Below are 25,495 nucleotides of genomic sequence, written 5' to 3'. Positions count from 1 at the left end.
GATTCATATGTAAGTATAAATGGTAATGAGTAATAAATATAGTTTTTTTTTCTCTTTACAACAATCTTTCAAGTCTGGTTCCCACAGGGTTAAGGTTCTTAAAAATGACTTATAACGGAACTATTCAATGTTAGTTAATCATTGATTAACAATTAATAAAGCACATATTTACAATCCAAATAAACCCTTTATAACCATTTATTAGAAGGTATGGCCCAATAATCCCAATAATATATATTTATGTATGTATAGATAGATATATATCACTGTGGATCTAAAGTGTGATGCAGCATTTACAGACAACAAAGACAACAAAACCTACACCACATGCAGAAGCCAAGATAAGTAATACTACAACTTGTAGAACTGGTGTTTTTAGCAAAGTGAGGCTGACCACGGTGTGTGGGTGTGTACATCATGTGCTGTCTGGGAGATACGTTGCTCGCGAGGACATGCTCGCGCGCCGTGTTCATTCACGTACAGTATATTCAATCCGCGAACGCGCTTTTCTTATTCTGGGAGAATTACGTCATCGCACTGCCCAGGGTGCTGCAGGAACTCGCGGCCACAGAGCCCACGGCAGGCTGCCGTCCAGTGCATCGTTGTGCCACTGTGTGCAGGAAAGACATAGGTTCCCCTTGGCTATGAGAGTTACAGGCTACAGTTAGAAAAAGAGGTAAGATAATCCAAGGCTACTTTAAAGACACGTAGTGCCTAATGCTACAAGGAGATATTTAGAAATAAATACACGTACAATAAAAGTTAAAAATTCCTACTGAGTATCACAAATGCTATTGAAAGCCCCTATATAGAGATATGAGGACGATTACTGCGATGGAAACGCTACAAAGAATATCAACCTCGTTACATCACTGAAAAGTCCCACAAAAAAAACCGACAGGAAAAGTAAAAAAAAATTTAAATTAAAAAAAAAAAAAAAAAAAACACGTTTTGATTTTTAACACAAAATCAAAATTTAGAGCTGCTTAAAAAAAACAAACAAAATGGAAAGCAATGTTTCAAAGAAGAAGAAAGAAAGACAGAGCTACAGGAAGCTCTGCCTTTGCAGTTCTCTGTGGAGGCGGACCACTACAGGCGCGCAGAGCACGACGCGCGTATCAGTGCCGGCGGCGCGTCGGCAAAATAACCTCATTCCACACACTGCATGTTATTTAGAAGGTCTCCTCTTCTATTCTACCGTCGGCTTGGATCGGTGGTACCAGCGCAAGTGTGATCCGCAGCTCAAGTAGCTACCGCCATGGCTGCGCTGTCGGGAGGAGAGATGTGCATCAAATACCTGATGTTTGCCTTCAACCTGGTGTTCTGGGTGAGTTGCGAGCGAGAAAACGTAGTGTTCTCACAGAAAAAAATGCACATCCAGTCTGTGTCTGTCGTGTGTGTGTGTGTGTGTGTGTGTGTGTGTGTGTGTGTGGACGTGTGTGAGCTTTGCGTGCATGCACATTCGCGTGAGAGCAGGTTACTATAGTGAGTGAAATTATACGGTGTCCCAGAAGCGGAGTCGTGCCGAGCACTCGCTCAGAGCCCGGGGCTACTTATCGCAGTTTATTCCGAGCAGCCCCTCGCATGATTTTGGCTCCGGCCGCCACCAAACACAAAGTGTCCCGATGCTCGTGGAGACTGAGCGGGCTGGAAGAATAATCCCCAGTGGCCAAGTGACCCAGTTCCATCGCGCAGACTACACTCTGGAGTTTGCGCGCACGGCATTTTAATAATCGCAGTGGGGAGGGGGTGGCTTTATTGTGGTGGAGAATTTGACTGATATAACAATAATTATTAAGACTTCTGCTCCGTCACGTGATGCGAAGAGTTGCGCATGTCAGGCAGCCAGCCTGTGTTTGTATGCGTGTGTGAGAAGGAATCCTGGAAATCCCACATAGGCTATTTGTGTTCTACTAAGCCTGCAAGGGGTGTCATGCTGTGTCCGTCTGTTTGTGATGTGTGTGTGTGTGTGTGTGTGTGTGTGTGTGTGTGTGTGTTTTTTTTTCAAGTGGATGTTTTGCCCTTTTATGAACGTTTCTAATCTGTGCAGCTATACATAGACAAGGATAACCATTCATTATAGGGCAGAGAGGGGTTTCCCACAGGGTGTGTGTATGTGAGAATGAGAGAGAAATGAGCCACAAAAACAATCAAAGGACTCCAATAGGCAAAAAGTCACTGAGTTAATCAATTACAGAAAAATGCTGTTTCAGTGATAACTCTTTAACGATCGACAGTTTCTAGTCTGTCAATTTAAAGTCAATACAAAGCTTGCTAGAAAGTCACATCGTCATGAAGTGTGGATTTTCCCCTTTTGAGATGAATTAAGCAAGATCTGAAGATGTGACACACTTTAGTCACATCCTGTTCATGGAGCCACAAGTCACATGACACACATATCAGATTACAGCTCAGTCTGGGCACAAAAAGAGTTCCCATGTCCAGCTTTTTGTCAGTGCATCAACCTTGTGCACAAACCTCTCCTAATAATAATGGCTTCCGGGAGAAGAAAAGGGAATTAGTCATATTTGAGAGTAGCCTACTAACTACAGTCGCACACAGTTCAGACACCAGAGCCATACATTTGCTGCTATGCAGCTTGTTTGGAAAGCGTTTTATGTCAATGTGACTGAACTGAGCCTTCTGTGCTGCTATCTCCCAGATCATAAAACCCTGTATGCCCACGATTGCACCCATGCACTAGTTGTAGACACAGACACTGTACATGCATGAACAGGGAACAAGAAGGAACAGAGGCAGGAATTATTATCACGTACACATTGAAGGTCAGATTCCCAAGTAACACTATTCCTCTTGCCACTCCCCCACTTATATGATCAGATGATTGTATGAAGGTGTGGCACTGAGAGCGTATTTCCTTTCCACCATTTTTGAAAAAAACTACGTTATGCTTTTGCTTCCTCCCAAGAAGAAGTTGGTTATTAAACACTCATAGTGGTACGGTGTGTAGACTGAATCAACATGACTGTCACTGGAGGAATCAAGTGTTTGAAATATCTCATGTTTGTTTTCAACTTTTTCTTTTGGGTAAGTGTACTTTACTTTTTGCTGTATGTTATTGTGTTGTGCGTGTTCGAGTGTGTGTGTGTGTGTGTGTGTGTGTGTGAGAGAGAGAGAGAGAGACAGAGAGAGAGAGGTGGAAAAACGTCCTCAACCAGTATTATCAGATTTGCATGTTTCTGGTTTGCTCTAATTCACCATTTTGCAGTGGAACATAACAAATTATACAACAGAAAGCGTACACAGAAAAATAGTCGAATGAACGATAGACTATAAAACAGAAACACAAGCGCACACGCCCCTTTAATAAAAGAGCCATCTTGCACTGAAGTGCTCATAGTTAAAAATTCACTGACCTGTCTGTCCTCACAAGGCTTGTAAGTTAGTGACTGTGCTTGCACATTACACAATATGGCACCATGCACAGACAGTTATGACGTAAAGAATGGAATTTCATGCTAATCTGTTTACAGATTAGTGTTGCAGAGTATAACAGGCATTCATAATAACATACACACAGCTATGTGTTGTTAGATTCACATGCAACTTAATATTAAATATGTGTTGATGAATAAGGAAATATCTGAACATAAAAATGCAAAGGAACCTTATTTTTTCCTCTCGTCTCTCTCTTCTCTGATTGTGAGACTGGTAATTGTTTCCAAGGTGGACGCATGTACAAATACTGCACACAGACACACCCACATGTACACGTTCACGTTGTACACCATAACATGCTCACTATCAGTGTATGTCGAACCACTGCAGTATTAAGATCAGACTGGTCAGGAGTTACAAATGTCTGTTAGCTGCTGCGGTTGTCTCTCTGCAATCTGTCCAATGTCCCCCAAGTATTATCTCTATCAAGAGTTGAAAAGCTGGGTGTAATTTTCGGTGAGTTTATTAGAAAAGTGATGCTGCAGAGGTATTGAACCGTGATGTGCGTAGATAAATACCAGCGTTGGTTCTACTGATATACAGCAGAACAACAGGGACAATAGCCACATGAAGCCAGAAAAGCAATTTACCCCAGAGGAGACTAGACATAAGTGAAGATTTGGATATGACATGAGGGACTGCAGAAACCTCTTCCTTGACTGAAAACTGAACAGAAAAACTTTAAGGATGAGACTTGGGGAAGGATTCCAGATGGGGCCCGTCAATGCAAATTTGAAATGACATGTGGAAGCAGCCAAGTTTTAAATTCTGAAAGCAATGAGATAATTGTGAACTGTAGTGGTAAAATAATAATCAGCCGACTAAGTTGACAAGAGGGAAATATGCATTTATATGGAAAGGGCAGATGTATGAAACATGTCTGAACTTTTACTGAGCAAACAGTGTGCAGCATGCATGGACTACTTAAATAACTAATTGCAGTACTGTCTGTAAAAATATATATGTTTGTTTTTTTTCCAGCTTGCAGGCACTGCTGTCTTTGCTATAGGCCTTTGGCTAAGATTAGACCCAAAGACCAAAGGCCTGTTTGAAGGATCAGACTCTCCGTATGTGTTTTACACAGGTAAGACGCTTTCAGTCCTTGTGCACGAACATTTTCCATTAACATTTAAGCAAAGTTTATGTGTGCTCTGTAAAACACTAAGTATTCTTGTATGCATCTTTTATATAAATATACATATTGTGTGTGTTCAGGTGTATATATCCTGATAGCAGCTGGAGCACTGATGATGGTGGTGGGTTTTCTGGGATGTTGTGGGGCCATCCAGGAGTCCCCCTGTATGCTGGGACTGGTTCGTACCACTTTTTTTAATTCTTCATGGAACTCTACCTTCTGGTTTTATTAATTTCTATTCACTTACAGAAACTAGCAAAATTCAAACTCTTGAAAACCAACAGTTTCTTTTTACATGTCAAGGTCTTCTTGTAGAGATCTCACTCAGCAGCACTTGGACTTGTTATCTCAATTTAGCAAGTGTGGATTGTAGAGTGACCTTGGGCGCACTAAGAAATACAAAATGTCTGCCTTCATCATTGTTTACTGAACAGTGTCAAGGCCAGAGAAGAGTGTCTGTACTTGTTCTTGCACTACCTCCCTCCCTCCCTCTCTACTGCCCTGTCTGGTCCTAATCTTCTTGTACTAAATCTCTCAGGAGGAGGAGCGTATGTAAATTGGGTTCAGCTACACTCAAATGACCTTACGTGTTCACACATGCACAAAAAAGACATGGGCACATGAATGCTCAGAGGCACACATTCGCACAGTGAGCTGAGTTTAATTTTGTCTTTCCTCGACGCAGTTCTTCTTCTTCCTGCTTATAATATTTGCCATTGAGGTTGCAGCCGGAATCTGGGTATTTTCCAACCAAAGCAAGGTAATGTACTACTTTATCAGTATGTTCCATTGATATTTAATCTGTATAACACCTTTCAAGAAAGTTACATGTACTTTACATAGATAATGAAGTACATTAGAAGCACTACAATAAGAAAAAGCACCAGGTAGAAAAAAATACAAGCTAAAAAATGAAATTAACCACCAAATGACAAGTACAGCCACGGAAAACAAAGTAAGTGAAATAACTGAAAATGTTGCTGTAAGGATTAAAAGGGCGTTATGAACATATGTTACATTTGTCTGCTTTAGTGATGTATATTAAATAATTCTTCCTTGCTGCTATGTTGCAGGTGGTGAATGACATCACAACATTTTACATGCAGACCTACAACAACTTCAAGGCAACAAAGGATGAACGCCTCAGAGAGACACTGCGGGTGATTCAAACCGGGGTGAGCCCTTTCTGCTCCATTTCTGTCTCTTTCTGACTCAGACTGAATAATTCTAATTGGATTTGACTCAGATTTTATCTAAGGAATCTGGCATAAAAGGTATTTTCAAGTGAATGCAATGCTTTTACATGGGACTTTTCAAAACTGACCACAAGATATCCATAATGTTTATGATGACAGAGTGTCAATTCAGCATAATTAACTTAAAAGAAAGTTTTTTGCGGGCATTAGATTAGAATATCGATACCACTCTCGTGTCTGTGCATAAAGAGTACAGCTAGAGATGGGAGGTGCTTAGCCTAGCTTAGCATAAAAACTTCAAGTAGGTGGAAACAACTCCCCCAAGGACAAAAACATGCCACCCATCTCCTTTAAAGCTCATGTTGTATCTCGTTTAATTGTTTAATTTTTGCAGAAACACAAACAGAAACAATTTGTCCTCTAAGTATTTCCTGATGAATAATAGCTTATACCTGCATCAAGTATGTCTGTGCAGTATTTCCACTGGTTGCCTGGCAACCTCAATCTTACCACAAGACTTTCGAAACTAAAGTTTGAACCAAAGTGTTGAACTATTTCTTTCACAGGAATACTTGTAGTAAGAGATATATGTTTTCCTTCTGCAAGTCATCTTATTCTCTAAAGGTATGATTTTGTATGTTTATAGCTGAACTGCTGCGGTCCAACTGGTACTGTAGCAGATACTGCCAAAGAAACCTGTCCCCAGGGAGAGCCGCTTGAAGTGCTCATTACTAAGGTACAACAACCCTGAATGTATGTATAGATTGGATGCCAACACTGGCAGGTACTTTAGTCAAGAAAGAGAGAAAGAAAAATATGTTTCAAGCTGGGAGACGACCCATAGATCTAAAAGAAGTCAGATATCCTTAAGCTGTGAGAGCCGGGGCAATTACTGTATGTCAAATACATAATGATGGTCTGACGTGTGTCAAGGGTTTATCAGTCTTCCTTTTGCAGACTAATTTCCTCAGTCTCTTTGCAGTGTTACCATGGCAACAATGGTTTACTGGCGCCTGCATGCTCTCAGGCTGTCTGTTATATGCGCCATACCACAAGTCACGTTCAGCATAGGTTTAGAGAGAAAGTTGAAAAGAATCATGCATGTCTTCTGCAGAGCTGTCCTGACGCCATTGATGAGGTATTTGACTCAAAACTTCACATCATAGGAGGAGTGGGCATCACCATTGGTGTTGTTATGGTAAGTGTGTGATTTGTTTAACTGTAATTCATCAAATTTCAATGTCTGCTGCCACGGAAGATGAAAACAGTAAAGACATGAACCTATACAAACACAAGTAATATACTTATTCCTATCTCTTTCAGGTGTTTGGGATGATCTTTAGCATGCTCTTGTGCTGTGCCATCAGGAAGTCTCGGGAGGTGGTGTGACACCCTTTATCACATCCCAAAGTCCTTGTTAATGTTGCATGATGTCATTCATAGGGTCACAGACTCTCCACTGCCAATACAAACACTGCTTGTTCAAGGGGGATAACCTAAGCTACGCTGGGTGCAGTTATTTCTGATTATTACATTATTCTTCAGTTCTAACTGTACTGTTGATACTTAGGCCCCTCTTCCTGGACTAGATAGATGTGATGTGGTTATTAGGCCCAACTACAGAATGGATTTCATCTGTGAATCAGTGGCAATGTAGTACAGAAATGTGTCACTTGTGGTCATTTAATTGAAATTAGTGTTTGTTAACTGCTAAATATCTAAACAAAAGATCATATTATTGTATACTGATCACATTTCTATTGCTACCACTCGGGGTCACATACTGGCAAGAAGAGTCAGGGTCCAGAGCCAAAATAAAGGCAACCACCACCACTTCAGCACAATACAGCAGTAGCCAATGAAATTCTACAATTTTTCTTTCCTACAACACTGAAGTCAAACCATGGTGACTAGTAGCCAATTGAATGCCAAACTGCAAACTGCAGTGACTGCGGTTTTTCCCAGCTTGGTATTAGAGTAGCATCTCGGTTCCTTCATTGTAATAACATTTTTTTTATTCCTTTCCTTTTATTCTCCATCCCCTAATTTGCCCTTGTTTAAAACGCCTTTAATTTTTTGTCACATTTTGTAAATGTGTTGTTTTTTTTATTTGCAAAACATTTATCTTAGATGGTTAAATGTTATGTGTAGTTTGATTATATATTTTATAATGTCCTATCATTTTACAGAGAATGGGCTGATTTATATGACGTGCACTATGTTTCACAGAGACAAAAATTAATGAGAGCCAAATAAACCAAAATGTACTAAGTCAACTCTGAGATTATTATAGTATGGCATGCAATCACTCAAGTAAACAAAGTCCAACAGACAAATTAAATTGACTCTGTTTGACATGTTACATTATGCTGTGTAAGATATCAGGGGCATGCAAGGGTTAGCAGGGTGTGGGTGCCTTGATAAAACTGAAAACAACATTCAGGTTCTTTTCCTTGTGCGCAATGGAAAAAAAACATTCTGAATACTTCCCTAGCTTTCCACACTTTGATATTTGTGACCATCAAGTGTGACTCATGTAAATTCCTGTAGAGTCACACTTCAAAGCAGAAACAAAGCCAAGAACTGCCTTTGTTTCTGGTATACCCCCAATCATAATTAATTTACGGAAAATTTGTGTTCAAAACTAGTTGCACACATTCATTACAGTAAAAAGTACACATTTATGTATGGTAGTGAGTCTAGTTAATGTTTAATGACTATTTCCCCAAAAACAGGTGAGAGTAGACTTAGCATTCCTCTGATTATAGCACAGGGAAGCACACTTTGATTTAGCTGTTGACAACCTTGTGTTGCTGTTCAGATGCCCCAACCCCATTATGGAGATAACATTGATTTTAAAAAGGAGTGTGTATATTTGTGAGGTGATGTGTCCATGTTGTTCAGTGTGTATGCTTATACTGTTCTATAACAATGTTTACTGACCAAAGGAAGAGGGCAGGAAAACTGAGATAAGGAAGAGAAGTGTTAAAAAAAAAAAAAGAACCATAATGAGAAGTCCAGAGGAAACAGGCCAACATCAACACTTACACTCACTTTACTTAAAATTAACACAAATTATTTGATAACAACTGCGTATTCTGTACTATACAGAGATTAACACTAAGTCTTTTTCTTTTTACTGTTACTGTCAAACCTAGCCTTGATTCAAGACAGAATGGTACAGAACCTTAAAATTTTATTGGCATATACACTGGATTACAAAACAGTACTGCCATGAAATGTAATTTACTACCTCTGTAGGAGTGCAAAACACTTGCATTACAAATAAATAGATTACAAATATATTGCAGTGAGACAAACGAATACTGCTGTAGCAACCTGCAATAAATTTCAAATTATTTCCCCCAACTTTTGAATGACACCTTAATAAGAAGAAATATGTTTACGGTTTTCATCACAGGATACAATATAATCTCACTCCTCAGCCTCATCCTCTGTGCCCTCCCAGGAAATGTTTGGGAGTCTATGTGACTGTGTGTGTAAGGCAGTGTGTGTACACAGCACAGCGTCCACCCGGAGAAGACTTGTGACACACTGCAGCACAGCCAGAAGCAGCTGATATTTAAAAGAGACAGATTCAAGGCCCGACTCCAACATAAAAACTTTTGATGACAAGTCAGCCTTTCTACAACAAGGCATGCTTAGTTTATCATCCTTTACAGTATATTCACTAGTACCACAACACTGTCTGAGGCTTATGTTGTGTTCTTGTTTGCACTGGGGGCTGAAAGTGTGGGAATGAGTCGGAATAAAACTCAGGATCCTGGCCTGAATCTGCAGGAAACGCTGTGGACTGTGGAAGTAAATCTGCCGGGGCACACTTAGTAGGGCATTTGCCAAGAGCTGGGAAACAGCAGGGATACCCATATTTGTGCCACCAGAAACTGGGTGACTGCGGCCATGTTGTAACAGGGCATGACTTAGGAGAAACTCAAATGTCCCACCAGCAGGTATAACACAGCCTGGCTCCAACACACCCTGTTGGAAGGGAGTTGCATTGGAGGAAGTGTAGGCGGTTTTATCAGAATGATCATCTGTATATAAAGATGTGCTTTTGTACGACTGCGAGGTCTTTTCTGAAGCTGTAGTTGGAGTCATACCCGTGGGCTTGCAAGTTGTAAGTAGCATGCGGATAGCATCTTGAATTGCACATGCATACTGGTCTGTTTGCCCTTCCCCTGGGCCACAAATGACCAGACTACAGGGACTGATCATGACCCTTTCCGCTAAATCATGGAAAGCCACATGGACATATCTGTGAAAGAGATAAAAGAGTTCAATTTTGATTTCCATGAATGAAACCAGATGAAGAAAACAGTGATAATAAAAGCCTTGTGATGTTTGCAAGTGTATTTCTTTGTTTGCTTTATGTATCTCTGTGACTCTATATGTATATGAGTGAGAAAGAGCGACACTTTATCATACCTATGGACTCCCAGTAGTATTGGGCGGCAGAAGGTCAGAGTAGCAACATTCAAGGGTTCAATCATCCAGCAGTCGGAGACAGGTTTGGTCCCACTTAGCTGGGCAAAGAGAGATAGCTCATCTTCACTTATACACTCCACAACACACATCTCTGCCTGTGCAGCTAAGGCCAGGACAGAAGCAGACTGTTTAACTGCAGACAGAAGCACAGAGACACCCAAACACTGTAGGTTTGCAATAGCACATTCTAGTGACCTTTCTGACCAGGCACTTAACTCCACAATACTTTTCTCTTTCCTTGAATTGTCCTCCATCACATGGCCTCCACATCCCACTTCAAGCACATCTCCTGCACTGAGCAATTTTGGCTGCAGGTACCTGGTGAAAACTACAGCTTTTACTGGCTGGTGGTCAGTCTGAGGGCAGGGCATAGCAAAGTCCCTGTGAATGACCTGCCCCTCAATCAAACGTGAACAGCTAATAGGGAAGCCTGAGACAGGTGTATGCAGTGCAGGGAAGTTGTCAATTACAAACTGAAGTGCTGAGGAAGGTAGGTCATTTTTAAAGTGCTTAAGCAGTTCACAGGTGAAGTTGCCTATGAAGTCACAGTGGGTGTGACCAAGACGAGTGTGAAAGAATGACACTAGCAGTTTTTGAACACAGTGACTGTTTGTGTGACCTGGTGACTGTGCTTTTGCGAAATCCTCCCACGAAACACAGAATCCATAAGGAACAACTCCTATAGCAATGAGATCCTTCACTTCCTCCAATACAAATACCAGCAGTTCATCAGCCAAGCGCCTGGCAGTGGCAGCCTCTGCTGCTTTCCTGGAGTTGTAAGTGTGTGACACATTAGGCTCCTTGCAGGCGAGTGTATGAATCATCCGTAGTAATGACGCCAGCAGTAGGATAAAGGTCTTGGATCCATCGCCTGTTACAGTGCTATGCTTCCAGACACAGTCGACCACCATCCTAAAAGGAGGAACACACAAATACAATACAAACACAAATGACACAAGATAAATATCATCACAGTGAAAGCGTAAATGTTTTTGTGTTACCTAGCGAGTGGATGCTCAAGTTTCAGTGCTGTCAGAATGCGGGTCCCACTGCGGCTCAACATAGCCTGTCCTGTGTCTCGGGTGAACAGCACCTGTCCTCCCTCTGGGCCAAAACTGCGGAGAACAACTGCCTCCAGTACACATACTGTCTGCAGGACATCCTTGAGGTGAACATGCTCCACCGGCAGCTTCCTCACACCCTGGAAGGCACACAGGCTCAGATTTAAAAGAGGCAAGGGTTTAAACTGTCAACTGCAAGAAAAAAAATAAATAAATAAATTTAAAAAAACCAACTTCTTACATTTTTTTTCATACAATCAACAAACCCAGGATTTTTTACTCACTCTTTGGATTCAGTGTTACATTCAACGTCCAAATATAACATGGCTCATCATGTGAAACTCAACATAACAGAGGCATTCAAATGTTATTGGCTCAAAATGTCCAAAAGTTGGCATAACTGAAAACCTAGAACTGTGTTTAATCACCATTTGATGCTAGACCGATGTGTATTTAGGATCTTCGCTTATATTTTAAGAACCACGTTCTCCGTCTCACACACAAGCAACAACAGTAAACATACTGAGAATGCATTACTCATGATAAATACTTTCTACAGTAATATCTGTTCACAGCATAATATGGTATATCTACTATATACTATCTAAACAATATATCATCTTTATCATGCTGTAATATATTATTCAATATAGCATAAATGTGGCAGACACACTTTATTTACGGTATATAATGTGTTGCTTGCATGATTACAATGTGTGACAATTCAATGAAAGCATGCTATGGAAATCTGAACGAAGAATTGCACATTACACTTTCATTTAGCTTCAGCGGGTCTACAAATTAGCACAGACTCTGGCTAAAAACCTTACAATGTTGTTCTATTATACTTATATATTTCAGTGCAGTTACAGTACTTACTTAGAAAACTGTGATTACGACTAACCATAGACTGTAAGCTACGTAGATCTCGCTAGCATCTGCTAGCTAGGCAGCTAGCTAAATTCTAACGCTAACGAGTCCATTCTGGACTCAAGTGAGCTTTATTTATTACAAAGCCTTGAAATGAACGCATCGTCAGATAACCCGAAACAACCGGTTCTTCTCCATGTACGAAATGCTTAAATCTGAGAGAACTCACCATCAGTCCAGCGGGAACGCTTTCCTCTGTATCCTAGAGACGAGGCTTCTTCTGTGGTTCGTCGTGGAGATTCAATTTATTTTACTGCCACCGAGCGTGTGGAGGTATAGATTGTTTTTCTATCCCTAAAACCAATCGCATTGTTGTACATTGTTATACTGTATAAGTAAATGAACGGGGCTTCTTCTTTGCTTTCCATATATTTTTCCTTTTAACATGCACGTGTGAAAGTATCACATAACGTTTGTTTGTGATAATTATGATGTGAATATGTGCTTACTGCCGTGAGAATGTTATTTGACTGCGTGTGCCAGTCTGGATGTTCACATCACACGTCTTCCCCTACTATCTATGCCTGTACAGGGCTAATAAAAGTGCTGCTAGGTGTAGAAAAATAGCCTACATTAGAGAAATTGCAGCATGCTGAATTCCATATAACTACTTCATTTCAGGTTTAATGTGCATGTCGGTGACACTAGGTAATAGCCACAGATTAGCTATTAAAGTTTCTCATACCAACTTTGAACTGGGGAAGACTGGTGTCTGGTGCCACTGACCTTACTGCTGGAATAAACTCCAAAACAAAGTGTTTGTTTTACAAAGTGTGCTAGTGTGATGGCTACTTTGTCTGACTGAACTGTCCTGTTGCGATATGTAATTTGTTTTCATGTAGCCTATCTCTTGTAAAAGAGATCTTTATCTCAATGTGACCTCCTCAATCAATAAATAAAGCTTAACTGACTACAGACATAAATGTGCTGCAGCCAAAAAGTGGGATTTCCATCATGTCAGCTCAATATTTCAAAATGGTCTTAAGTCAACTGGCCGCCAAACTGTGTAACAAAAATGACAGAATTTTTTACTTTAAGGACTGATCTGAAATGTTTGTCCTAAGCAAAATAAATCCATCGAGTGTATATTTCTATGTCACCAACAGAGGTTATGTTGAGCTCCATCTTTCCCTGCCCGCCCTCCCACTTCCTTTCTTTCCCTCCTTCTGTACAGTATCTGTGTGTATCTCTGGTGCCTCAAGGTGAACAGGGCGGGGCCAGAACTTGATCTCTGTGTTGCTGCAGAAACCACATCCTAAGTTTCTAAATCAGGCAACATCATCTATACATAGACAATATGAGACAGTTCTGCAGCTACTGCGAGATGTACAGATGCACGCACACCAACACACACACAGAGCTGTACACTCTGAATGTAAATGTCCTCTATCGCTGAACTCTCAATATGCTAACGAGCCTTTAAAAAGCCATGTCACTACACCAATGAATATGCATCAGTGGCCCAGTGAGGGTGACCTGTAGGGACGGGACAGAGGTCGCAAAAGGAGGGGGGTGAGAAAAAAGGACCAGCGGTCCCTCGAGACCTGAATGGCCAGAAAGGTACACATTCAGCCCAACACGTAACATACACACATACACACACACGGAAGCTACACAAGATGACCAAGCTGCAATTGCCACCTATCCCAACGCCAACTCTACCCTCCCTCTCTCTTTCTCTCCCTCTTGATCCCGCTTTCACACACCTGCACCGCTCTTGTTGATGTCTAAGAACTGGTGAGACACAAAAACAAAAGGGCAACGCACTCACATTACGACACTTGCTGTACCTCACTGTTTTCATCCACCTCTCTGGTTCTATCATTTTTTTCTTCTCCTCCTCTTCCCTCTGTAAGGAAAAGGAGTACATGTGAATCTGAACACTGCTGCTGAGACGACTGAATACAGGTATGTCTCTGGTACCATTTTTCCTCTTTTTTCATTCATCTATACAACTTTGATTTATTTCTCTCTTGAATGTGCTGACTGAATACTAACTGTGTGAACCCACGGATGCACAAAAGATTGTAAATATCATAAATTAGGTCTGTGCAGATCATTCTGTTATTTACTGAATATAGACTGTGCTAGAAAAACACAATCACCATGGGTAATTTGGTAATTTATAACTCCAGTTTCACTGATTTTCTTTTGTCTTCACTGAAAGATTACACGGTCCTCCGATGTCAAGCCATAAACAAGACTGTTTTTTTCTCTCAGTGTATTACATGACATTTTGGAGATACAGAGCTTTCATCTTCCAGTGACGGTACCATATGGTTGGGGGACCATATGGTGCAACTATCGCGTCATTCGTTATCACCTCTGAAGCAAAAATGAGAGAATGACGATAATTTATATATTTATTAATGTACGTAAACCATATTCGGATAATTACCATTTTGACAAGCTGATAATTGTACATTCTTTCTGTTTCATATTTGCATATTAAAAGATAAAATCTTTGAATTATTCACTTAGTTACACTTTCACAAAAGCACATCAGAATCTGAAATATTTTTAAAAATACATTACAACATGGTCAGTATCAGACAACCGTAACATGTTTTGGCCATCCCTTTGGATGTATCTTGAATTTTACTGTTTCCTCCTTCTGCTGTTAGTGTATCAATGAGGGTTTCTGTTTAAGCTCCTATCTTTTAAGGAAAAGTATCCTGAAAAAGCAGGATATTTAACAGTAACAGTTCGGTCTGCTTCTGTGTGAGATCACATCTGCTGATTCAGCCCAAGATACTCAATACCTGTGATGTCTGCAGAATACAAAATAACATATCAAAAACATTATTTCACTTGGGAGACAAGTCTCGGTTTTGAGACTTTTTTCTCATATAGTCTGTTAACCTGCACTGAACATGACCTTGGCACTATTATCAACTCTGGCAGCTCACTGTGGAACAGCAAAGGTCCACGCGTGATGCTTCAACTCTACCTCTCCCCTTCCTCTCCTCCTTCCCTCTCACCTCCATGTCAGTAGGTTTGGCAGAGACTGCGGTTTGCATATCCTGTGTTCAAGTGTTAGTGCCACACCAGCAGAAACAGGAGAAGTCATTTAACACTAATGGTCATACTTTGTCTATAAGCACATTATTGCCTCAAATACATCCTTCAGTGGAATTTATGGTAACTCTGCTTTGGTCTGTATGTGTTATTAGATGGATTGTTTAGATGGTTCCCCAGTTTAGTTTTTTGCACATATGGAGGGTGTTTACAAGTGTACCTGTTTCTTTTTTGTATAATAAGTAATAAGTAAAGTATAATGTTCTATATATTCTGCATTTTGGCATTTTTTTTTTAGGGCTGACTCACCTTTTCCTGCATCTCTGTTTCACAGCCAGTTTAATTCTGGTACCTCTGTCAATCATCAAATAATGACTGGGACCCGTCGAGCTGCCCCGGCTGCACCAGGCACCCCAGCTACCGCAACCCACTTGCCAAATGCAATAACCACCCCAGGCCAAAAACAATCTGGAGGCCACAGTCCCAACAAGTTCACGAGTGAACTGCGCAGTATCCACTGTGAGTTAGACACCTAACTAAATGTTCCTCCCCATGGATTAACGTTAATAATTATGACATAGAGTATATTTGGGAAACATATCCAAGCACCGGAGCCAGAGGATAATTTTGTAAGAATGTGAGACGGTAAAGTATACTTCATGGCAATTAGAGGGGAATAACACTGCTGTAGCCTTTGTTAAAGGAATATGAATGACACAGCAACTCAGCAACTCATACAATGTAAATTATTCTTAACAGTAGCATGTTGGAAATACTGGACTGAAGGTACTCAACTGAATGCACTGTGGGCCTGGCCCAAAACTCAAAGCTTTTTGAAGAGTTAAAGTAAGATTGCAGATATGTTCTTTGACAACTAAAATGATTGGATGTCAAATTATCCTAAGGAAGTAAAGGTGTTGAAAGTGTCTTGTTTTCAGGAACATGTGACTGAAAGAGGAAGGGTCACACTGCATACGAAAAGGCAAGACAAGTATTTGCTCATATGGGATAGACTATGTTTAAAAGTGCATACAGGACAGTTATCTCCCTGGTAGAAGTGCATTATCTTTTCGTTCTTCCTTATATTCCTTTTCATTAGTTCAGACATGCTAGACTTTTATATGCATACTGCTTGTAATGCTATGTGCATTTATATCAGAAAGTCAAAATTGCAAGTCATTAAAAATGTCATATTGGATTTAAATGAAAATCAAAATTGCAAGTCATTAAAAATGTCATCATGGATTTGACAAAGGGCAATACCTTACAATTTACTGTAATACAGTATAACATCACCACAAAATATGGACTAAAAATTACTACAGATTACAATTAACATCTCTCTGACAATAGCATTTATTACAGGAGTACTGGATTGGATCAAATTGCCTTTCCCTGATATTTTTTTCATGGCCTGTATACAGTATGTAGTGTTTTCAGACAGTGTCAAATGTCATATCTCTTACTTAAAAGCTAGTTAAGGGGAGATTTATGGTTAACATTTTTAACATTGAGTTGAAGTGGCTGACTAAGAGTGCATGTATGTTAATCATGTCTAATCTACTGTATGTGTGTGTGTTTCATGTGGATTTGCAGTGCCATCGTGGGCTGTTGCTGCCCTTTGTATCGTGATTTTGTGCGTGGTGCTGTCGTGTGCTGTGTGTTTATGGAAGAAGTGCTTGAAAAAGAAGGACAAGGACAAAGAAAAGGACAAGAAAACGGGAAAAGAGAAGAGCAGGGGAGGGTTTGACACCGAAATGGATGGAGGTTACAATGAGGTAGGCTACACACGCAAACACACACGCACGCACGCACGCACACACACACACACACACACAACCACACACACACACACAGACAAAGAGTCTCCCTCTCTCCTGCAGATGTATCGTCCTTCCAATGTATCACAGTCATGACATTCAGGTCACCCCGGACTAGTAAAACTGTCAGTGTGTGTTAGAACTAATGGATGTTTTTGTTTTCGCCAATGCTGTGGTTTAATTGAGGTCTGAGATTAGTTGTTTTGGAGTGTCATCAAAAATATAAGTTGCATTTAAACACATTGATGGTGTAAAATTTGCCTGTCCCTTTTAAACAACAAATAAACATTATGGTCACATTATCTTTGTTTAATTGCCTCTGCCTGTATAATACTATACAATATACTGTAGGAACACAGCAAAAATAGCTGCTCCAACATATTTTGAGACAGAAGGTTTTCATAGATTACTGTATGTTGTGTGTATGTGTGTCTCTGTGTGTGCAGCCGCTGAAAGATGAAGGTAACAAAGAAACAGAGCTGTCAAATAATGAGCCCAAGGAGGAAGAGAAGCTGGGCAGACTACATTTCACATTAGACTACAACTTCACAGATAATATGGTAAGATGCTGCTATTCATTTTTGCCTGCCATCTGCCAACTCTAAATATCAAATTTTAACGCGCTCTTCCAACTTTCAATTAGCCAGATTCTCATTTTTTTGTATTACTTTCCTCTGCTATCAAATTCCAGCTGGTAGTGGGCATCTTGCAGGCTGCAGAGCTTCCTGCCATGGATGTGGGAGGTAGTTCTGACCCTTATGTTAAACTCTATCTGCTCCCAGACAAAAAGAAAAAGTTTGAAACCAAAGTTCACAGAAAGACCCTTGAACCCAGCTTCAATGAGACTTTCACATTTAAGGTAAATTAAAACTACAAGATAAATAAAAAATGTGTTATTTATCCTTACCGGATTCACTATTACAAATAACACGTTATGATTCAAATTACTGTCTTTGATGCATGTTCTGTATTACAGGTACCATACACTGAGTTGGGCGGGAAGACACTGGTGATGACTGTGTACGACTTTGACCGTTTCTCAAAGCATGATGCCATAGGAGCTGTGAAGATCCCGATGAGCAGTGTGGACTTCAGCCAGTCTCTGCAGGAGTGGAGGGACCTGCAGAAGGCAGAGAAAGAGGAGGTGGGAGCACACTGTGAGAGGAGGAAAGGAGCTGAACTTGAAAAAGGGGAAGAAGAAATCAAGAAAGACAAACAAATCTTGCTTTTGGGTTTTTCAAAACTGTTATTCAGAGGGAAGCACAATCTTTCTTTAATTTGTTTCCTTTTATGCCAGTTATTTGTGTTTTGTTCGTTAGCGGACAAGGTTACTGTTGTTTTGATATCTACACTTCATTTTAAAGCCAAGAATACTGCACAAAACAGTCACCCTGTTTTTGCAGCACCTCTGCCTCTGAGGAAGACTGCAGCTTCTTGATATTTCAGCTTCACTATTTAAAAAAAAATATAATCATAAAGCCATACTTAAGCCATACAACAACATACTCACTTCTTTTTCTCTGTATCAGAGCGAGCGGCTTGGAGACATATGTTTGTCCTTGAGATATGTGCCTACTGCAGGGAAGCTGACAGTGGTGATTCTGGAGGCCAAAAACCTGAAGAAAATGGATGTGGGTGGATTATCAGGTAAATCATGCAGCAATGAAATCTGGATTCACATTGTGTTTAATTTCAAGCTTCATGTCAAGTTCTTTTTACTATTCTTTTGCTGGAGATTTTTCTGTATAGACACTTCAGTGCCACAGTAAATGCTTCAAATCATTTTTAACTCTTCTATTACCAAGAAATATAAATATGTATCAGTACTTTTTGTAATATGACTAGGTGCACCCTAAATAGCCCAGATTTGTTAGCTCTGGTTGACAATTTAGGCTGTAGAATTACTCTTAGTGGTGTGTCCACTTTCAACCAGTTTCTATTTAGGGGAAACTATCAGGAGCTACAACAATAGATGTTGTGTTTCACTGATGGAGTTACTACATCAGTGCCAGGCTGTTGGTCTGTTGATCTGACATAAAACCCGTTCTCTCTATCAGACCCTTATGTGAAAATCCACTTAATGCAGAATGGGAAAAGACTCAAGAAGAAGAAAACAACGATAAAGAAGAACACTTTGAACCCTTACTACAATGAGTCTTTCAGCTTTGAAGTGCCATGTGAACAGATAGAGGTACAGATGTTTGTGCACACACATGCATACACACAAATACCATCCATCAGAAGTTCATTTTTTATATGTTATTTTCATTTATAGAAGGTGCAGATAGCAGTGACTGTGTTGGACTATGATAAGATTGGGAAGAATGACGCCATCGGGAAGGTGCTGCTGGGCGGTAGCAGCACTGGGACTGAACAACGCCATTGGTCAGACATGCTGGCTAACCCCCGGCGGCCCATAGCCCAATGGCATAGCCTCCAACCGGAGGATTAATTCAACACACTCATTTCCAACAAGAAATAAAACTGTGACCCCAGTTGGCTATGAAACCTTGCAGCATTTACCTCAGCTACTTCCAATTTATGTTTCTATCTCTGCCCTAATTCCCCTTAAAAACCTTCAAGCTACTTAACTGAGTAAATTTACCCAATAATACCGTTTTACCCTTGACACCATCTGAGTCACTATTATGGACTTCCTACAATATTTCCCTACTGCTTCTACCTAAACTGCTATAAAGACTTTTAAACAAAGATGTATCACTAGGTACAGTGCTATTAAACCATATCAGACTTTTTAAAACTTTTGTATGCTTTTCTTCATCTGTTCTGAGCTGTTCGAAAAACATTCACACTACGCCTAATATGGACCTGCAGAGAAAGACAATCAGAAGGATAATGAAATAAGCGCCTCATATGACTGCTAATATGTTAGTACCTTCGAAATATTCACTGTTACATTATGCTAGTTAAATAATTGGTTGTTATAATTTCTTTTGAATATAAGTTATGTACTTAAAATGTCCATTCCATCCAATTGGAACATCTTCCAATATAAATCACGATTATAAAAGCTAACAAAGTACACTGATTGTGGTGTTGGAGTACAGCCTAGAATCAGAGAAATGCTAAGATCAGTGTTTTGGCATCATAATTGATGGACAGGTTTCTCTGCAGCATCACATCCAAAATGGCAGAATAGGCCAGAATAGCAACAAGAATACAACTGATTTTTTTTTCCCTCTGTCTTCACTTCATTTTCAGTTGTTTACATCTAATGTGATACTTTATTTCTAAGTTTGAAATGGTGTTAAATTAGACAATATTTGTAAATTAATACTACATGGGAAATAAGGAGTAAAGCATCATCTTTCCTTTCTAGTTTATTGGTAGATGCTATGTGTGGTCACACTTTATAATATTTCGTACCACATCTTTGGTAAAGAAAGAAATGTAAAGCCTTGCATTTAAACATTAAGTAAGTAACACTAAGTTCATTGTGTGTCCTCTCTCATATTTTGTCCACCCCTGCACATAGGATGGACAAAGTAACAGAAGAGAATGTTGATTCTTCTCTCTGCCACAGAGTCAATAAATATTATGAGCATCACAACAGTAGTATTAGTGGGCTACAATGCACGGGACTGCATTATATTTTACATATGTTACTTTTATTGTGTCAGCACAATGCGTCAGGACCAACTTTTTACTGGGCACATGTGCAGTATGTCTCTGCTGCTTGTCTTTGTGTACGCCTATGTATTTTATTAATGTAGTACATCTTCTATCGTGAAATCTTGTATGATCTGTCGTTTTCACTACATGTTTGTCTAATGGCTGTTGTTTAGATAATGTGTGATGTTTGTCCTGACTGACATGGCAGCTCTGCCTGCTCTCGTGGTCAAAGAAAATCAGGATTTTCTGTTTTCAGAAAAACAGTTTACCAAAGCACAGTACATCATATCTTTAGAGGGCCTGAACTTCCTGTATGGCCTAGCCATTAACCCCCCCCACACACACACACACACACACACAAACACACAAACACACACACATTCACCCAATTACACACACACACACACATATACACACACAAACATATATATATATATATATATATATATATATATATATATATATATATATATATATATATACACACACACACACACACACACACACAAAATCACAATCACAATCATGAATTTATATACAATAAGAATAGACGTGGAGATGTTAATTATCTGAAAGGTAATGTTCGTTTTCAAACGTAATGTTATATTTACATTGTAAGTTACGTTAAAGCTAGCTTACTTGCTAAATGTACAAAGGTGAACATAGAGCTAAACCAGTCAGTAGCTAGCTTAGTCGGACAGCTAAGATTTACTTACTATCTTTATGTCACAGACAAAATCAACTCTGATGGGTTATTAGGTCTCTGGGTAACTTAACTTTACCCAATAAAGACATTTATCAAACAGTTTTTTTGTTTTTGTTTTTTTTTTGTTAAGGAATAGTTTTTGCCAAGTTAATGTCAGGTTACCTTACATTAACTTTAATTTGGCTAGCGTTAACCTTTTTCATACGTTAGACATAGCATCACCTTACTAGCGTTATTTCACGTGTGTTTTGCCTACGCCTTTCCTGTAAAGTTTATATAGTTTTATATAGTTTCATTACAATAAGTTATGGAGTTAGCTTACTGTTTTTTCTGTCTGGTGGCACATAAATTATACGTTAGCGTTATTTCCGGTTGGTGTCCCTAAAACGGTCGAAACCGTTCCTGCCAAACCTAGAAAGCAATGTGCGGTCTGGAGTTGAAATCCCTGCCCTCAGTTCGGCTCAGTGGCCTCGCCGTTTGTGTTTATCTGCGTCAAAAGTGTCCCTCCCGGGTAACGCAGTCGGCCAGAAACTTAACGTAACATGACAGGTGAATACCTCCGTGATGGAGCGACAGACCTGCGGACACACACATACACATATACACACAAACACATACACACACACACACGTGCGCGCGCGCTAGCCTAGCCTAGCCTAGCCTGGTTTAGGATGTTGGCATGACAGAGAGCAGTGCAGGCTTACCTGCCCAACCAGGTGAAGGCTACTCGTCATCTGCTCAGGGGGGGGCTGTGGCCACCAGGTAGGTTTTCCAGACACGACCAGGCGTCGTCCCGGTGCTACCAAACATACCTAAATCCTTTCCTACCGGGACAAATTGAGATGCACCGTTAACGTTTCAGCAGGACTTCCTTTCGGACTCTGAAATGAACTTAAAGTGGATAGTGAAACGATTTCTTCTTATGTCGTTTTCAGTCTCCCACTTGCTGTTACTTGAGGGTGAGTCTGACAGTTTCAGTTCTCCAAAATATTACAGTGGTCCCGTAGTAAAGTTGTCTACAGAGATATGGATGTGAACTACATTTAAAAACAGAGGGATTGTCACAGGTTTACCAATGGTAGTAAAGATGATTTATATTATAAATTCACAATACCTTTAGAGGTATTAAGTTATTTTAGAATATTATAAGTATAAACTATCTTTCTGCTTATCTATCTTACCTGTTAGAAATCATTTGCTTTTAAAACATATATTGTATAAAACTGCTCTCGCTTAGTGCTCCTTCATATTACATCTTAACGTGGCATCCACTGCTTAATCATTACAAATGACACAGATGTGAATCGGGCACCTCTGGATCTACCTATAGCTATAAAGATGGTTTTATAATACATAGATAACTGATAACTATTTTCACAGGTTATTGATTTAATGTCATTTTACTAACTTTGCATTTAGGAGCACAGAGCGGGCTTTCAGTGGCAGAAGGAAGATTGCAGAGGTAAATCGAAGGAAGAAATGGAAGGAATGATTCTCTGTAATTAAAAGTGTGGGAAATATGAAAGTAATGTGTAAAAAAAAAAATCCCTATGTTGTTTTTTCTCATGTCATTCTTACACAGTTTCATAGGTTGACAGTGATGAATGCATTTGCACTTTTTGCTTGTGTCACTAGAGCATGTGACAGAGACAGCATACGAGTGTGTGTATGTGCACTTGTGCATGTGAGGGTCCAGTAAAGAGTAGTTTGGAGTCTGAATTCAAGTGGTCTAAAGTGCACTTAAGTCTCCCCTCTGACTGTTTCTTCCCACTAATGTGCGTGTTTGTGTGTGCACAGAAGGACTAATGCACTTCGGAGGAAACGGGATCTCCTCGGGGAAGAGGTAGGTACACTACACCTAAGAGAACCAGAGGAGGTCAGGGCACCCATATGCACACAACACCCTAATCGGCACAAAGCTGTCTTTGTAAAGACTGAGACACACTGACTAACACATAAACTTTCTCCCACTCAAGCTGATGCAACTTTTAATTTACAGCAGCAGGTACACTAACCTGTACAGCACTGTGTCAATGATGCTGTCAAAGCTTGAGAATTACTTAAGGAACTGCTCTAAGTGTTTATTGTTTATTGTTTTCCAAGACATACAGACCACTGCTGTCGGAGGATACTCTGTCACGCAGCATTTTACACAACTACACAGCCAGAGATGCCTCTTCAGGTAAATACACTATGTATGAAGTGATTCCTGGATGAATTCATAGAACCTTAAAACTAACGTTACCCAGAGAGACTCGGGTAAGTGAACTTGAGTTTGTTCATGTCCTTCCCAGAATATTGTGGCTGCCTCAATGGCGGCTGGTGTCAGGAGGGTGGTGTGTGTGACTGTGCTCAGTTCCAGGCACTGGGAGACCGCTGCCAGATCAGTGAGTTACACACACATACACACAGCTACATGTCTTGCTTTGGTGTCAGCTCAGATTCGCCGGAATCTCATCCACGCAGCAATGCTACGGTTGACTGACGAGCACCATTCGTGGTCTGCAACGGACTAGCTGCTTAGCGTGCTTACAAATTTTTAATAAAAGTATACAGTTACGCACTCAGTTATACAAGAAGAAGCGTGTATGAGATTGTTCGTGTGTGCGCATCATACTCGCCAATCATTCGGCAAGTGTTAATTCCCTGCACACACTCTAGCATTAATCATCAGAGTTCCCCAGATCTCCCTCTTTATCTCTCTCTATCTCTCTTTGTTGATAAAAATCCACCACCCTCCAATTCAACACACACACACACACACACACACACACACATGCCCACACCCACACACACATACACACACATGCACGCACACACACACTTTAGATAAAGCACTTGAACTAAGGTAATAGGGTAAGGGCAGAGTGATGAAGTTTCTGGTTTCTATATTCTGAACAGGATCCCTATACGCTATATCAAGAGATCTGAGGTCACGGTTATTTTAAAGATCTTTTCATTTCAACAAATTAATTTAGTGGTGACGTACATGTTGGAAACAATATAGTTCCTAAGAGACCTGCAATTGAACTTTGGCTTGAAATTAAACCCTGAGTTCGATTATGTACAATGAGGTTAAGAACTTGGATTTTTATCAAATTCAAGTAAACGAAAATAGTATGAAATGGGCCATAGCAGTGAGGTTTCTCATTTAAAAAAAAAAATCAAGCTTCATCATTGTAATTAAAATATGTAAAGTATCATTTACAAAATATATAATTTTGGATTAGCATCAGCATGACAAACCACTCACTGAAAAGATTAGAAGATGTGACTCACTGTCACCATCCTCCACCCCCTCAGAGGTTGGGGAGGGTCTTAGACAGCATCTTGGCCTAGCCAGCTACAGGGATTCCTGGAACAAAGGTCTTCTTAGAAAATTCAGGTATTCATTTTCCACTGATAAGTTCAATGAAATAAAAGATGATGAAAGATATAAAGATGATAAAATAGATATGACTTTCTCTCTTAATTTGTTGGATCTGTTGGAATTCATTTTTATCACCACATGAAACTGATCCACTTCATCATTTCAATAATCTTGTCTGAGTGAATTGCCAATTTTCCTCTCAGTACCTAACCAGGGCCAGGATAGAGACGGGATCTGCAGGTCGTGGGGTCAGCACCACTATGAAACATTTGATGGAATATACTTCTACTTCCCTGGAACCTGCTCTTACATTCTGGCCCAGGACTGCCACTCAACTACACCGCAGTACACGGTGTGGGTAAGAGCATAATGATCGAAATTACCTACTGAAATATTTGACCAGTATTTAACCCTAACGCATACGTAGTATTTTGGCTCAGAATGCATCTCTTACAGCAACACTATGGTTCCAATTAAACTAAAACAATACACAGAATCATGTAAGACAGTTCACTACATTGCTGTTTAACTACTTAAACCAACCAAAATACTTTCACAAACAGGAGTTTGTGAAAGAGTCTGTAAATATTCGATAATGCACCAAATCCACAGCTTGAAAAAGTCCCCTATAAATACACTCTTTAGTCCTGTTTGAATAGTG

The 25,495-nt window shown here is 40.0% G+C and overlaps 4 protein-coding genes and 1 long non-coding RNA gene across 7 annotated transcripts in view; 3 read left to right on the top strand and 2 right to left on the bottom strand.

Annotated features, from left to right (window-relative positions):
• Positions 1-1,083: 1,083 nt before the first annotated feature.
• cd9a (CD9 molecule a) lies at positions 1,084-8,794 on the top strand. Of its 2 annotated transcripts, none has more exons than XM_040132734.1 (8): positions 1,084-1,327; positions 4,441-4,543; positions 4,675-4,772; positions 5,280-5,354; positions 5,668-5,769; positions 6,437-6,526; positions 6,905-6,988; positions 7,114-8,794. In XM_040132734.1, the coding sequence occupies exons 1-8, from the start codon at positions 1,259-1,261 to the stop codon at positions 7,177-7,179; spliced, it is 687 nt and encodes a 228-aa protein (XP_039988668.1). In that variant the 5' UTR covers positions 1,084-1,258; the 3' UTR covers positions 7,180-8,794. The 2 variants fall into 2 exon arrangements, with proteins under 2 accessions (XP_039988668.1, XP_039988669.1); XM_040132735.1 differs by lacking the exon at positions 1,084-1,327 and adding an exon at positions 2,561-3,048.
• Positions 8,795-8,877: 83 nt separating this feature from the next.
• On the bottom strand, positions 8,878-12,526 carry bbs10 (Bardet-Biedl syndrome 10). The gene is made up of 4 exons (XM_040132733.1): positions 12,457-12,526; positions 11,298-11,497; positions 10,237-11,208; positions 8,878-10,066 (listed from the first exon to the last, which is right to left on the bottom strand). Exons 1-4 carry the CDS (start codon positions 12,457-12,459, stop codon positions 9,226-9,228), a joined length of 2,016 nt encoding a protein of 671 aa, XP_039988667.1. The 5' UTR covers positions 12,460-12,526; the 3' UTR covers positions 8,878-9,225.
• A 2,199-nt stretch (positions 12,527-14,725) lies between these two features.
• Positions 14,726-22,457, bottom strand: LOC120793244. Of its 2 annotated transcripts, none has more exons than XR_005707962.1 (3): positions 22,169-22,457; positions 18,636-18,741; positions 14,726-18,245 (listed from the first exon to the last, which is right to left on the bottom strand). It is a non-coding gene; the product is annotated as an uncharacterized LOC120793244 (long non-coding RNA). The 2 variants fall into 2 exon arrangements; XR_005707961.1 differs by lacking the exon at positions 22,169-22,457 and adding an exon at positions 21,787-22,020.
• On the top strand, positions 15,677-19,577 carry syt1b (synaptotagmin Ib). The gene is made up of 8 exons (XM_040133125.1): positions 15,677-15,824; positions 16,902-17,083; positions 17,572-17,685; positions 17,817-17,984; positions 18,102-18,269; positions 18,655-18,772; positions 19,183-19,316; positions 19,401-19,577. Exons 1-8 carry the CDS (start codon positions 15,677-15,679, stop codon positions 19,575-19,577), a joined length of 1,209 nt encoding a protein of 402 aa, XP_039989059.1.
• Positions 22,301-25,495, top strand: part of otogl (otogelin-like) — a 27,242-nt gene continuing 24,047 nt past the window's right edge. Inside the window, exons 1-6 of the mRNA XM_040133127.1 lie at positions 22,301-22,423; positions 22,884-22,926; positions 23,262-23,307; positions 23,568-23,646; positions 23,759-23,851; positions 25,038-25,192. Coding sequence (XP_039989061.1) covers positions 22,351-22,423; positions 22,884-22,926; positions 23,262-23,307; positions 23,568-23,646; positions 23,759-23,851; positions 25,038-25,192 — 489 coding nt within the window. The 5' untranslated portion in view covers positions 22,301-22,350. The remainder of the gene's footprint in view (positions 22,424-22,883; positions 22,927-23,261; positions 23,308-23,567; positions 23,647-23,758; positions 23,852-25,037; positions 25,193-25,495) is intronic.

Source organism: Xiphias gladius, chromosome 8 (assembly GCF_016859285.1).
Source record: "Xiphias gladius isolate SHS-SW01 ecotype Sanya breed wild chromosome 8, ASM1685928v1, whole genome shotgun sequence".
NCBI lineage: Eukaryota > Metazoa > Chordata > Actinopteri > Istiophoriformes > Xiphiidae > Xiphias > Xiphias gladius.
The sequence above is the reverse complement of the archived record's forward strand: the minus strand, read 5'-3'. Positions and strand labels throughout refer to the sequence as shown.

What these genes read in the sequence shown, in the direction of transcription:
- bbs10 (XM_040132733.1), bottom strand. An exon ending in CTTGAGCATCCACTCGCTAG is followed by an intron (nt 11,209 to 11,297) that starts GTAACACAAAAA and finishes TCCTCCTTTTAG; the next exon opens with GATGGTGGTCGACTGTGTCT. An exon ending in ATACTACTGGGAGTCCATAG is followed by an intron (nt 10,067 to 10,236) that starts GTATGATAAAGT and finishes TCTCTTTCACAG; the next exon opens with ATATGTCCATGTGGCTTTCC.
- cd9a (XM_040132734.1), top strand. Translation starts at nt 1,259, where the DNA reads ATGGCTGCGCTGTCGGGAGGAGAGATGTGCATCAAATACCTGATGTTT. An exon ending in CCTTCAACCTGGTGTTCTGG is followed by an intron (nt 1,328 to 4,440) that starts GTGAGTTGCGAG and finishes TTTTTTTTCCAG; the next exon opens with CTTGCAGGCACTGCTGTCTT. An exon ending in TGCGGGTGATTCAAACCGGG is followed by an intron (nt 5,770 to 6,436) that starts GTGAGCCCTTTC and finishes GTATGTTTATAG; the next exon opens with CTGAACTGCTGCGGTCCAAC.
- syt1b (XM_040133125.1), top strand. Translation starts at nt 15,677, where the DNA reads ATGACTGGGACCCGTCGAGCTGCCCCGGCTGCACCAGGCACCCCAGCT. An exon ending in ATGAGACTTTCACATTTAAG is followed by an intron (nt 17,985 to 18,101) that starts GTAAATTAAAAC and finishes TCTGTATTACAG; the next exon opens with GTACCATACACTGAGTTGGG. An exon ending in TGCCATGTGAACAGATAGAG is followed by an intron (nt 19,317 to 19,400) that starts GTACAGATGTTT and finishes TTTCATTTATAG; the next exon opens with AAGGTGCAGATAGCAGTGAC.